Genomic DNA, 15,263 nt, shown 5'->3' on the forward strand with positions numbered 1-15,263 from the left:
AATCGTGGGTGTGGTTTGCACTTGGGAGTTTCCACTCAAAGTGAAGCATCAAAAGGGGATTAAGTACGGTGATGGGTTTGGAAGAAAAAAGAGGAGAGAGATCATCGCATGGCTCGTCGAATTAGGACACTGCTTTAGGAAACTTGGATGAGCGCAGCTTCAGCTAAAACGCTCTGTGGCTGGCAGGGAAACTTCAGAAATGACTAAATGTTCGGTTTTTACGCTAGATGGCGCTATGTGGCAACATCTTAGTATGCGTATGAATTTTTCTAAGAAGACTTCCTTTCCACCCTGTTTGGACAGTAGCCACTCATCACGCGTGAATCCCTCTCTGTTTATATGTTTAATTATCCCAGCATGGCGGCTTTCGCTTGTGTTTATTTAATGTCCCATGAGGGTGAAGCTTTCTGCAATAAACTTAAATACTCATGTTTAATTCTTGCTGTTGAGTGAAATTATGTAATTTTAAATTAAAGCATATAACCACGTGCGGTATGTGGTTTACAGCAGGCCTTTATCTCCTCCCGTCCTGAATTATGGCTTTACTATATTCTCCTTGTTTGTTAGTGTATTTAATATTTCCATACCTGTGAATCCTCCATGCATGATAAAAACATGACCCTCGTTGTTTTGCGGTGGATGCAGCTGAAACCCTCTTTTATGAAGCCTTCAATAACTTGAGGTGATTAAAAGGCTCTGTCATTATTCTTTCACTCGTTAGGAAGGCCTCTCGGATTTCAAGTGTCTCCTTTTACACTCCTGAGTCGCCACATTCATCATGGGACCTGGCTGAAGTTTTATTGCGGCCGCTAGAGGAGGATGCAAAAACAAAAGCTGAGGAGTGTGGGGTGGACTCAAAGGGCAACTAGCCCCAATACACATTCTCAGTGGGGAGGAAAAAAGTGAGAGAGAGGGGGGGAAAGAAAAATGCGCGCCGGGGCATGAGTCGAGTGCTTCTCTCTGCTTAATTTTGACACAGTTCAACACATTTCATCCACTTGGAAACTCCAGGTTATCCCCCGACGTTATGGGCGTACCTACACGTTTTTTCATCACAAAGGAGTAAGGTGAGGGACGGGGTCACACAGCTCCATAAATACTTGGTGTGGATGAGACTTCGGATGGACCCTGGAGGCGTAAATACTGCTGCTGGAGGAAGCTCGCACACAGGAGAGGAGCGGCGATTTTTCTGCAAGCTGATACCTCATTTGTAGAAGGGCAGACTGCTAAAAGCCTCCTCAGTTACCACCGTGAAAGTTGTGGTGCCTCTGGCTAATATGGAAAGTCTATGATTCCGTGTTGGCACAACTATAGCATAAATTGTTACGCTTTTTTCTCTCCCTTCACTGAGTGCGATGTAGTTCATCTTCACATCTCAAAGTGAGCTGATTTGTCAAGATGACAGCGCTTACACCTTTGAACCGTGCCGTACTTGGACTTGCGTGGAGCTGTTTGAGTTTCCTGTCGTGCGTGCATTGCGTTTTAAGTGACAATCATGTGCACTCCAGTTTTATTTACAGGAGGTTGCGCAATCACGAGCGCAGGGAGATACAGAGAGAGATCCTCTCCATCCTGGGTTTGCCTCACCGTCCCAGGCCCTTCTCTCCCGGGAAGCAGGCGTCCTCCGCGCCGCTGTTCATGCTAGACCTGTACAACGCCATGGCCGTGGATGAGGAGGAGGGCGTGCAGGAGAGCGCAGGGAAGAGCTTTAGTGCCAAGGCTCAAGGGCACTCTAGGAAAAGTTACTACAACCCCCAGCATGCCGGCTACTCCCGTGTGGCACAGCCTTACCGAGCGGCCCCTCTCGTAGGCCACAGCCCCGCACTCACCACAGCGCAAGACACCAACTTTCTCAATGACGCCGACATGGTTATGAGTTTTGTCAATTTGGGTAAGTGTCATTAAAACGGGATCAATATCCACACGTGCTATAAATCAATATATACATCGGGATTATGTGCAGGTGATTCTTGGTTATCACGGATACTGAAAGAAATTGACTTATTCATCTTTCACTAGATTTCTATTTCCTCGACAGAGATAAGTGAGGGATTTTAAACTTTTTATTTCTCTTATTATAGATGACATTAAGGCAAATCTTAAAACACCAACATAAGCTGAACGAGCCTGCTTTTTGGGATGAAAAATATTTCCACTTATTTCTGGAAAATAACCGGACACACGTACAATATTTTTTTAGAGAAACCTGTGCAAGCTCTCATACGAAACTTGCCGAGGAGCAAATTCAAGATTTATAATTTTTGAAAAGACATTTGTGCATCTAAATGTAAAAAAATAAAGTTCGTCGTCAGACATCAGTCATTTTCAGAGTACCGAGGGGTTGCTACAGACTCCTGTTAAATATTTTGTATTTAACACAATCGAGCTGAACGTTTTGACCCATCAATTTGTGCTGCTTTCTATTTTTTTCTGAAGTCGCTTTTATGTATAATGATTGTGTTTGTTCGGTAGCTGCGACCCTTAACCCAGCAGTTCACAGCGACTTATCAGATGACTGTCTGACCTTGAGAAAATTGGCCTAAATTATTTCCTGTTGTTAAAAGAGGGTGATACTGACTGATACTCATATCTGAGGTTCTGTCACTAAGAGAAACCACAAGCCCCTTTCATAATATTTGTGCTATTTGTACCATTTATTATTCCATCATGACATTAAAAATATTCGCAATATTAATCAAAATATTACACAGTCCTGCAGAACTGAATATTTAAAAACAAATCCCTGTAACATATCATCTACAAAGTTTCACTATTTTATTCTTTAAGGATTGTATTTTCCAAAATACAAAGCGAATTTGTGGAGACTTGCTTGTAACATTATTCCCTCACCTTGGTCTCAGCCCATCTGTTTCCACTTACCGCTACACCAGGGCATGTACACTGTCAGGCTTGAAGGCTCTGCTCTCATTCTGGAGACTGTCAGTGGAGTGTTCAATGGGGCTCTGTCTTTATTACAGTACACTCACATATAGCTACTGACCTCAACTGTTTTAAAATGTCTATGTGGCATTTTATGCGGTTTAATATGCTTACGCTAGTATCAATAAGAAGCCAGCTATTCAAACATCCAAACACACAAGACAGCATAAAAAGGGGGGCTTTTATTAATAAAACATCAGTCATTTGATAATTTCATTACAGCCCAGTTAGAACCAGCTGAATAAAACTGATATCTTACATTTTTATTTAATATTTTGCTATTTCAAAGGTAAATGCTCTGTGTTCTCAGTGACACTTCTGTTTCAGATTACCACCCGTGGCTAATATAATGGAACGCGCTCAGTGGGTAAAAGTCAGAGCTGACCTCTGACCTGTTTGTGCTAAGTAACGGCAGGCGTTCCCTCTCGATAAAATATCAGGGAAATGCACTGCATGATATCACCGTGGATGCCAGAACATCCGCTGACCTCAGCCACATGCCTTTACTCTGCTACCAGGTGGAGGTGAGAGATGGCCGAGGTCACTTTGTCAGCATGTCCCTAATGTAGGTACACTGGAGCTCTTTGATGCTGAAATTGAGGACATATATATATATATATATAAAATCAGATGCTTCCCCTTAGGAAAAAAAAAATAGAAGCTGTGCATATCCTCCACTTGTCTCCACATAGGTATAAAACAAATCCACCGATTAAAAAAAAAAAAGACGAGCCTTAAAAAGTAATCTTATATTATCTGTTATATTAGAAATATTTTACTTTCAAGCTTAAGGGTTAGCTACTTTTTATGAAGCCTAGCAGAGGTCAGAATGAGGTCAGAAAAGAGGTCAGAGTAGACACTCATGTGATGCTGAAGAATCCTGTCTGCTCTTTTTCTTACTTGAGGAGCAGACGAAAGTGTCTTTAATTGAAATCAGCCTGTTTTTCTTAACTGACAGCCCATTCATCATGGCCAGAGAATGCAGTTAGGCACACAGTAGAGGGCCTGTCTGGGAACTGCTACCTGTATTGAGTTGACTGATTTAATGAACTGGAAAGTGCTTTTGTTGGTAGTCAAAATGTTTGGATTGGACCTTGAATGTGAAAGAAGATGTGATAAATTACACTTTTTTCCTGCGCATTGATGCTGGCATATTTTCTCCTTTAAACAGCTTAAGAAGCAGTTCAGGAGGTGAACTCATACATTTATATATATATATATATTTTTTTTCATCAACTTTTCTTCCCGGTAGAAATCAACTTTGTCATAAAGTATTTTCTTTTCCAGTGGAGAAAGATAAAGATTTTTCTCACCAACGAAGACACTACAAGGAGTTCCGTTTTGATCTGACTCAAATACCGGACGGGGAGGCAGTGACTGCAGCTGAGTTTAGGATCTATAAGGACCGTAGTCATGCCCGCTACGACAATATTACCCTGAAGGTGACCATATATCAAGTCATCAAAGAGTATCAAAACAAGTAAGTGCCAGACCAACCACAACTATGTATTAAATGTTCATATTAAATGTGATTGTACCTCTGTAGTCCTGAACTGTTTAACTGGGTAATCTCTAAATAATTTCTGATATTTTTATTACATAACGATAGCTTAAAGTGTCCAGCAATGTGTAACTAAAATGCTTTACCTCAACCAGTTGGTGTTTGCTGCTTTAGTAAACTCATGAAAGTGTTCTTTTTACTAATGCTGCTACTTGCATTTAACTAAAAATGTCCCAGCACTTCTTGGATTACAGTTTAAAGGACTTACTGCTTCATTTTATGGGCATAAAATTATTGTAGATAAACAAGGGGGAAAATGAGTCATAAAGTGAGTCAGTCTTTTAAAAAAAAAGAACAAAGACAAAGGACCTATGTTAAGTTTGTTCTCAGTTATTTAAAGGTTTAGTGAAATGTAAAACAGGCTGGAAGCTTCTTCCTTGTAGTGAAAAAGCAGAATGAAGTAGCCGCTACTGCAAAAAGTGAGAACTATTTAAAACTATTTGCATCTCGATTTGTATCTTATTTCATAATGGCCATTGTCTGTCGGGGGTTGAAACTTTCCACTTGCAAAGCACATCCTCCCATCTCAAACTCTGCTCTCCTTCATTCGCACCATGTCTGCCTTACAAATATAGTTCACGGATAAAGAGAACTCCATTAGCAAGTTGGCCACTTATGAAGCTTGGAAGGTCCGTCAGTTATCACTCGTCTTGTGTTGCCTGCCAAGCTGGCTGTGTCCCAGATGAAACCACGAGGGCCCGTATCGGGAGGGGGTTGGAGGCTCCCTAGGGTGCTCCCGTGGTCACTGTTATGCCCGCCACCTGCCTGTCTTAACAATATTCCGGAAGTTTAAAGCAAGACATAGCTGAATACACAAGGGTGCACTTAAAAGTGGGCCCACATTTGCTTGCCAAAAATGTGTGTGGGTGATTGAAGGGAAGATATGGCCCTCCGGGGCTTTGAAAAGGTCCAAGTCAATGGACTCTACCATCTTAAAGGGGAAGAATGCTCAGTTCATGTTTTCACACATGCTTTCATGGAGAATAGTGTATTTGAATTAGTGCTCACAAACAGGTACGAGTCTTTCACAGTGACTGAAATCTTAGAGAACAGTTTTCTGGATTTTTCTGTCATCATAAAAGCTTAAATGCAGTTACAGTATGAGTAGGGTTCATTTGTAAAGCCATACAGATTCTTTTGTGTTTGCCTCCAGCACGTTAGGCAGAATGCTGCTTATAGACACAGACGAGTTTCAGCCTGTGCCCTTAATGTTGTTTTATATACTACACAAGTTGCTGGAGGTCTGACCCCCTTTTAAACCATATCCTCTTCACCTTGTACGTTGGAAGCGGGTGAAGTTGTGCCACAAACCTCTACTAAGTTTCTACAAAATGCTGATTATATAAATACTCATGATTGCCAGTGGTTCTCATTTGGCCCATTCAACAAAATCAGTTTAGCACAGATTGAACAGGTTGTGGTCTCTGTAGCAAATTTAAAACCATTTTGTTAGGGTATTTTAGGGGTTTAAGAGACTGACAATATAAAGCTTAGAAAATCAAATCCCACTAAAAAAAATGTTTCCTGTCCACATGTTCTGCCATTTACTTAAAATAATAAAAGTTCAGTAAAAGCAATGGCCAGTGATAGAGATAATATGTTAAATAGTGCATGAGAATAACACTGTATATAAGATGCTGGTATTGGGGAAGTCTGTGGAGTCTGTAACCAGAATACACTTTATGTATGTATTTGAGGACTAATAAGTTCTTTGAACTTTAAGCTGTTTTTTAAAATTTATAACAGCACAACTTATTTTGCTATTTTAAACTTGCAGGGTTTATGTTTACTTGCTAGTGTCTTCACTGAGTTAATGAAACACAGAAACAAAAGCAACTATGTGAAAATGCTCTACTTCGTATCCATACAGGTTGTCAAATGTATACTTAAAGTCAGAGTACTTGTAGTTTCAGACAACTGCACACCTATCTCAGAGTCACACCTGCTCTGGTACTGAACTTTACTGCTGAACATGAATTCCTAATGGAAAATATTGACTTGTGAACATAGTTTGTTAAACACAGAGCAGTCTGAACAGTTACCACTCAGCTTTGGTGTTCAGTCACATTCTCTAGTGACCCCAGATTAAAATGTAGGATAAACATTTGCACTCTTGGATACAGCTACAAACCTATACCTACTCAGGCTAAATTATCACAGGAAATAAGCTAAAAGCTACAAAAGTCAAAAAGGAAGTTTAGAAGTATGTCATGCATAAAGATTATGCTTGATTTTTATTACACCTGCAATAAAGACATAAATGGTTCCTGAAGGACTGACGGAAAATCTTGGTTGTCTCTGACCAGCATCAGGCAACCACAAAAACGTAACAGGCTCTGCTTTATCTGATCTGCAACTTGAAAGGAATCCAATGCAAATTAGGAAGTAGGGCTTTTTTTTTTTCAACTTTGAGTTGATTGAGGCCTTATGTCAAGCTTATGTTAAAAAACAGCAAAAGAAAAACAGCTGATATGCATGATTCATAGCTCCTGAAAGTTCTGAAGTACTGGCAAACCCTGTGCCCTACGACTCTGCTATTTATTACTAGTGAAAGGTTTTTCCAACAAAAGCACCGCTTTCTTTTCAGGTCCAGCACACAGTAACGAGTTTAACACTCTTCCAGACCAAAGTTTTTATTCATTATCAGGAAAAGCATAAAAACATAACAAATCAGACAAACAAGAGAAAGAAAAAAAATAACCCAAAAGAAATCACACAAATTAAAGTCATTATATATCTTTGCAAGTACACATATGGGGGGAAAAAGAATGAAAATGTTTGATTTCCAAAGGAGGGAGGGAAGAGTTGCCACAGAGTTTGGAATAAAGTACTCAGTCATGATAAGATTCAGTCTACATGTTCTAGAAAATAATGCCAAGTACATGTGCACTCACCAGCCACTTTATTTTCTCAGACATTTTGGTCCATATTGATATGATTACACGGGTGATGCAGATTTGTCAGCTGAACATCTATGATGCCAATCTTTCATTCCATCGCATCCCAGAGGTGCCCTGTTGGATTAAGATCTGGTGTCTCTGAAGGCAATTTGAGTACAGTGAACTCATTGTCATGTTCAAGAAACGAGTTTTAAACAGTCTGAGCTCTGTGACATGGTCCTTTATCCTGTTGAAAGCAGCTATCAGAAGATTCAATTCAATTAGGTTCAATTCAATTTAATTCAGGTTTAGTGCCAAATCACATCGACAGTCACCTCAGGGTGCTTTATGCCAGGGTAAATATCCTACAGCAAAATCAGACAATCTCCTATAAGCAAGCACTTTGTGAGAGTGGGAATAAAAAAACTCCTTTTTCATAGGAAGAAACTGAAGAAAGTGTCATGACCAGTTGGAGGGTAAGGGGAAAGGGAGTATAGACAGAAAGCTGGATACATTGAGGTCATAAAGGGATGGTCAGCAACAATATTCAGGTAGGCTGCAGATACTAGGTGGGATGGAATTTTCTGTTGTCCAATTTTTGTGCACGCAGACAAGTTCTTTTGGTTAGCTTGGTTTTAAGAAATGGTTATTTGAGTTGCGTTTGCATTTATGGCCATTCTTCTCTGATCTCAGTCGCTTTTCTTCCCCATTCTGAATCGGTTTGAATTTCAGCAGGTTGTCTTTACCATGATTGAATTCTCTCAGTTGCTGCCACGTGAATGTCTGATTAGACAGTTGTGTTAACAAGCAGCTGAATGGATGTGCCTAACAAAGTAGCCAGTGATATATGCACCAGCTGTTTTTGCTCATTTTAACTGTAGCTTATTTAGTGCAGATGTTCATGACATTGTTTTCATTGACTTTTTAGAGATGCAGAGACGTTCTTACTTGACTCCAAAAAGGTCCAGGCATCTGATGGAGGCTGGCTAGTGTTTGACATAACAGCTACCAGTAACCACTGGGTGATGAATCCACAGCAGAACCTGGGCCTGCAACTCTGTGTGGAAACTGTAGATGGCAAGTGGAGTTCAGTTTTTCTTTCCATTACTTTTTTTTCTCTTGTAATCGCTTTAGATTTATTTTAAACTCCTAGACTTTTAAAAGGTCAACTTCACCTTTCAAGACAATCCACAATGTCTGCATTTGATTTTACGAAAATGTTTTATGTGACATCAGGTCAAATGTCTGGCAGTGTTTGGATTATGATTATTTATCACCAATTCCCACCAATTAATTGCCATAAATCAAAAAAGATGAGCTGACCTGGTTTTTGTATTTGTACTTACTCTGAAAGCAGTCATAAATTTCTAAAACTACCCATTGAGATTAAATGTTGTTTTAAAAGTTTTATTTACCTTTTTATTTTTTTAAAGGACGAAGTATAAACATGAAATCTGCTGGAATCATCGGGAGGAACGGGCCCCAGTCCAAACAGCCGTTCCTGGTTGCTTTCTTCAAGGCCAGCGGGGTGTTGCTTCGCTCAGTCAGAGCTGCTGGTGGGAAAAAAAAGAACCACAATCGCAATAAATTGAATAATCAACAACAATCCTCAAAGGCACCAAAAACTGGAGGTAAGTGGGCTTAAAATTCAATTCAATTCAATTTTATTTATATAGCGCCAAATCACAACAAAATTCGCCTCAAGGCGCTTCATAGATACAGAGAAAAGCCCAACAATAATATGACCCCCTATGAGCAAGCACTTTGGCGACAGTGGGAAGGAAAAACTCCCTTTTAACAGGAAGAAACCTCCGGCAGAACCAGGCTCAGGGAGGGGCGGCCATCTGCTGCGACCGGTTGGGGTGAGAGAAGGAAGACAGGATAAAAGACATGCTGTGGAAGAGAGACAGAGGTTAATAACAGATATGATTCAATGCAGAGGGGTCTGTTAATACATAGTGAGTGAGAAAGGTGACTGGAAAGGAAAAACTCAATGCATCATGGGAATCCCCCGGCAGCCTTTGTCTATTGCAGCATAACTAAGGGAGGATTCAGGGTCACCTGGTCCAGCCCTAACTATATGCTTTAGCAAAAAGGAAAGTTTTAAGCCTAATCTTAAAAGTAGAGATAGTGTCTGTCTCCTGAATCCAAACTGGAAGCTGGTTCCACAGAAGAGGGGCCTGAAAACTGAAGGCTCTCCCTCCCATTCTACTTTTAAATACTCTAGGAACAACAAGTAGGCCTGCAGAGCGAGAGCGAAGTGCTCTAATAGGGTGATATGGTACTACAAGGTCATTAAGATAAGATGGGGCCTGATTATTTAAGACCTTGTATGTGAGGAGCAGGATTTTGAATTCAATTCTGGATTTAACAGGAAGCCAATGAAGGGAAGCCAAAACAGGAGAAATATGCTCTCTCTTTCTAGTCCCTGTCAGTACTCTTGCTGCAGCATTTTGGATTAGCTGAAGGCTTTTCAGTGAGTTTTTTGGACATCCTGATAATAATGAATTACAGTAGTCCAGCCTGGAAGTAATAAATGCATGAACTAGTTTTTCAGCGTCACTCTGAGACAGGATATTTCTAATTTTAGAGATGTTGCGCAAATGGAAGCAAGCAGTCTTACATATTTGTTTAATATGTGCATTGAAGGACATGTCCTGGTCAAAAATGACTCCAAGGTTCCTCACAGCGTTACTGGAGGCCAAGGTAATGCCATCCAGAGTAAGAATCTGCTTAGATACCATATTTCTAAGATTTTCAGGGCCGAGTACAATAACCTCAGTTTTATCTGAATTAAGAAGCAGAAAGTTAGCGACCATCCAGGTCTTTATGTCTTTAAGACATTCCTGCAGTTTAACTAATTGGTACACCAATTAGTATGTTATCTGGCTTCATGGACAGATAGAGCTGGGTGTCATCTCCATAGCAGTGAAAATTTATGCTATGTCTTCTAATGATGCTGCCTAGGGGAAGCATGTATAGTGTAAACAGAATTGGTCCGAGCACTGAACCCTGTGGAACTCCATAATTAACCTCAGTGTGTGAAGAGGACTCTCCATTTACATGAACAAACTGGAGTCTATTAGATAGATATGATACAAACCACTGCAGCACAGTACCTGTAATACCTACAGCATGTTCTAATCGCTCTAATAGGATATTATGGTCGACAGTATCGAACGCTGCACTGAGGTCTAGCAGGACAAGCACAGAGATGAGTCCACTGTCAGAGGCCATAAGAAGATCATTTGTAACCTTCACTAAAGCTGTTTCTGTGCTGTGATGAGCTCTGAAACCTGACTGAAACTCTTCAAATAAACCATTCCTCTGCAGATGATCTGTTAGTTGTTTGACAACTACTCTTTCAAGGATTTTTGATATGAAAGGAAGGTTGGAGATTAGCCTATAATTAGCTAAGACTGCTGGGTCTAGAGATGGCTTTTTGAGTAAAGGTTTAACTACAGCCAGCTTGAAGGCCTGTGGTACATAGCCGATTATTAGAGATAGGTTGATCATATTTAAGATCGAAGAATTAATTAATGGCAGGACTTCTTTGAGCAGTTTTGTAGGAATGGGGTCTAAAAGACACGTTGATGGTTTGGAGGAAGTAATTATTGAAGTTAACTTAGAAAGATCAATTAGAGAAAAAGAGTCTAACTTAACATCAATGGTACTAAGAGTAGCTGTAGATAATATTACATCTGTGGGATGATTATTGGTAATTTTTTCTCTAAAAATTTTACTTGTGAAGAAGTTCATGAAGTCATTACTAGTTAACGTTAAAGGGATTGTTGGCTCAAAAGAGCTCTGACTTTTTGTCAGCCTGGCTACAGTGCTGAAGAGAAACCTGGGGTTGTTTTTATTTTCTTCAATCAGTGATGAATAGTAAGATGTTCTGGCTTTGCGGAGGGCTTTCTTATAAAGCAACAAACTATTTATCCAGGCTAAATGATGATCCTCTAAATTTGTGACACGCCATTTCCTCTCCAGATTACGAGTCATCTGCTTTAGGGTACGTGTTTCAGAATTATACCACAGAGTCAGGTACTTCTGATTAGAGACCTTAGTTTTCACTGGAGCGAGCTACAGTATCCAGAGTCATACGTAGTGAGGAGGTGAAATTATTAACAAGATAATCGACCTCTGTTGGGGTAGCGTTCAGATAGCTGCTCTGCTCTATGTTGGTACAGGGCATTGAAGATGATAACAGTGGGTGGATTATATTCTTAAACTTAGTTACAGCGCTTTCAGAAAGACATCTACTTTGATAAAGTCTACTCTCCACCACTGTGTAATCAATTATTGTAAATGTAAATGTTATCAGGAAATGATCAGACAGGAGGGTTTTCAGAAAATACTGTTAAATGTTCAGTTTCTATGCCATATGTTAAAACAAGATCTAGAGTGTGATTAAAGTGGTGGGTGGGTTCTTTTACATTTTGAGAGAAACCAATTCAGTCTAATAACAGATTAAATGCCATGTTGAGGCTGTCATTTTTAGCATCTACATGGATGTTAAAATCACCCACAATAATTATTTTATCTGAGCTCAGAACTAAATTAGATATAAAGTCTGAGAAATCAGACAGAAACTCTGTTTAAGGCCCAGGTGGACGATAGATGATAACAAGTAAGACTGGTTTCTGAGTTTCACAGCTGGGGTGGACAATGTTAAGCATCAGGCTTTCAAATGAATTAAAAGTCTGTCTTGGTCTTTCATTAATTAATAGGCTGGTGTGAAAAATTGCTGCCACACCGCCCCCTCGGCCTGTGCTTCGAGGTTTCTGGTAGTTAGAATGACTCGGGGGTGTTGATTCATTTAAACTAACAGAATCATCCTGCTGCAACCAGGTTTCTGTAAGGCAGAGTAAATCAATTTGTTGATCAATTATTAAGTCATGTACTAACAGAGACTTGGAGGAGAGAGACCTAATATTTAATAATCCACATTTCACTGTTTTACTCTTTGGTTCAGATGTGGATACTGTATTGTTCTTTCTTTGTAATTGTTTATGTTTAAGTTGTTTGTTGCTGGTTTTTAGTTTGTTATTTGTCTTTTTGGGAGCTGACACAGTCTCAATCATAGTTCTGCTGTTCTTTGTTCTTCTTCTCAAAGTATTTTCTTGATTTCTTACTTTGGAAACAAATTTGTTTATAAGTGGCTACACATGATATTTGTCATTTCGATAAATAATCCAGCACATTGATTAATGCTTATTATCCACCAATTACCATTATAAATGAAAGGAATTTTACTTCAACTTTAAATGTTGGGTGTATTAATAATTCTCTGAAACATCCGTTAACTCCAAAAGCAATACATTCATAATAGCATGTTGTAGTAAGTTAAAAAAATAATTTCTTGTCATAAAAAAAGTACTATTATTTTTTAGATTATAACACCAGTGAACAGAAGCAAGCCTGTAAGAAGCATGAGCTTTATGTCAGCTTTCGGGACTTGGGTTGGCAGGTAAAACACAAATATTCGACATCTCTTACAATGAAAAAATTGTTAGGTAATCACACAAAAATGACTCATTTAGTCAAATTATGAGATAATCAATCAGGTATACTAAATGTCTTCTTTTTCTAAAGGATTGGATCATTGCACCGGAGGGCTATGCTGCTTTTTACTGTGATGGCGAGTGCTCGTTTCCACTCAACGCACACATGAATGCAACAAATCATGCTATTGTGCAAACTCTGGTAAGCATTCTTTAGAGTGTATCCCGCATGCGTGTTGCAGTAAAGTCTGGCTATAAGCTAATAACGTTCTTACCATTTGTAACTCTCTGCTGTTGCACCTCTTTAAACTCTACTTTATGCTCTCATTTATAGGTCCACTTAATGTTTCCTGACAATGTGCCAAAACCATGCTGCGCCCCAACCAAGCTCAATGCAATATCAGTACTTTACTTTGATGACAGCTCAAATGTTATCCTGAAGAAATATAGAAATATGGTAGTTAGGTCTTGTGGGTGCCATTAACGGGCGAGGCCAATTTTAATTTATGCAGTCTGGCATGGGAATTGCTGGAGGTGTGATGTCATGTTCAGTATTATGTATATAGAGTTTTATTAATTTATTTTCCTTTTTAAAAAAAATAGCACTGAATATTTTGATATTTAAATGATTAGGACAAAATACTGATTTTACTTTACAACAGTTATCATTTAACTTCTGTGTCCGTTGGCATATACTTTGTATTGGTTAGGACTGTATATCTTTTATGAGAAAACTGTTCACTGGAGTCACTATGATCGCTTCCTCTTCTGTTGTTTTCTTTTCTCCTTTTTTTTCCTATACATAGTGTTCTACAAACGCTATAAACACTGTATTTCAATGTTAATTTCTTAATGAGTTCATTCCCAGTTCAGAACGGTAATCGTTCATGACAGACGCATACAGAATAATGTCCCGCGATACTGTAACACAAGCACATTTTATTAACAAGGGGGATCTCCATATTATGCTATTAACACTAACGTCTCAACTTCAACAGGCTCTTGGAAATATTTCAAATTAAATCGGATCACAGGATTAAAATAACACACTGAGCGTTCTCTAATATAAACCAAACTGCCCAAAGCTGTTTTCAAGCTGTCACCGTCTTTCAGCGTTGATACTGTTTCACCTTTTCCAAGCCAGTTTTTTTTCTCTGGTGTTCTCAGAAAGGGAATATGTCAGTCTGGAATGAAACACGTATAATGTTGAGTGTTCGCTTATTTTTTTAACAATGTTTATCTCTTACATAAACACTGTTTCTCATTTCTCTGTGGACTTTGTCATAGTTACATCTTTGCGCCGCACATATTCGATCTCATGTTTGGAAAGTAGTGTATCTTAACGTAGAGTGCTGTGTATTTAATAAATGTACCACTTGAAAGCTCTTATCTTTGCTCGGCTTTTATTGACTTCGCAGCTTTTCTTTCTTCATTTATCACGCACAACTATAAATCTGTAAGAAGAAAGAAAAAATCCCTGGTGAAATAAATGCATTATTTATTGTTTCTTATTTGTTTTTTTAGTTTTTTAGGTATTTCTGTTTGGAATTCTGTGGATCTTTTACTCACTGCTGCCAAACTACCGTCTCAGATTTATCAATGTTTGACAAGTATGATATAAACCCACAGAGCCTGATGACATGCTCTTAGGGAGCGGTAATGCTAAGTAGTACAGTGCTACCAGCGAGGCAATGCTGTGACCTCCGATACCAGCCCAAAAGAGTGATTATCATGAGAATGACAGCAGAGAAAAGCAACATTTTCCAGATTATGGTGGAAAGTTCCCATCAACCATATTATTTATGTGACATGCTTGATACATATATACTTACCGGCATGCTGTAAATTCACATTTTGTCACTGCCCATCTGCTTCGAGCTAAGATTCAACCTTGGAAACAAAGTGGAAACCATAAACAAAACCGAGTGAGTGTTGGTGCACTCATCCATGGATAAGCAGGACTTCCCGAAAAGTGCGAGGGAATGTGCTTTTTCCAAAAAAGTACTATGGTTACGCAGAACTCTTCAATGGTCTTGGAAATGCAGGGATTAGGTTAAGGATTAATATTTATTTGCACAACTGTGTTGACCCTCACTGAACACAGGATATGTACTGTTGCACTTTCCCCCTCCACCCTCCCTGTTTTATAACATTTTTTCTGACAGAACATTGAGTGACTGTATTTCACTTAATTAAAAGCAGTGGCTGGCCTGCCCAGATGTTATGTGGGCTCCATCGAAAAGGAGTGTTGACATTCAGTGAATAGAAGAGGCCACCTGCTAACTTAACTCTTGGCTTGAGGGGTGATTTGCATTCCTGTGGCCTGTTGCCTGGCATGATTACTCCTAGCACTTAACAATCCCATCTACTGTTTAATAT

At 39.3% G+C, this 15,263-nt stretch overlaps 1 protein-coding gene across 1 annotated transcript; it reads left to right on the forward strand.

The window, feature by feature from the left end:
• Positions 1-952: 952 nt before the first annotated feature.
• On the forward strand, positions 953-14,273 carry bmp5 (bone morphogenetic protein 5). The gene is made up of 7 exons (XM_026189156.2): positions 953-1,891; positions 4,228-4,420; positions 8,309-8,457; positions 8,814-9,011; positions 12,774-12,850; positions 12,976-13,086; positions 13,219-14,273. The coding sequence occupies exons 1-7, from the start codon at positions 1,399-1,401 to the stop codon at positions 13,366-13,368; spliced, it is 1,371 nt and encodes a 456-aa protein (XP_026044941.1). The 5' UTR covers positions 953-1,398; the 3' UTR covers positions 13,369-14,273.
• The last annotated feature ends 990 nt before the right edge of the window (positions 14,274-15,263 follow it).

Source organism: Astatotilapia calliptera, chromosome 13 (assembly GCF_964374335.1).
Source record: "Astatotilapia calliptera chromosome 13, fAstCal68.1, whole genome shotgun sequence".
NCBI lineage: Eukaryota > Metazoa > Chordata > Actinopteri > Cichliformes > Cichlidae > Astatotilapia > Astatotilapia calliptera.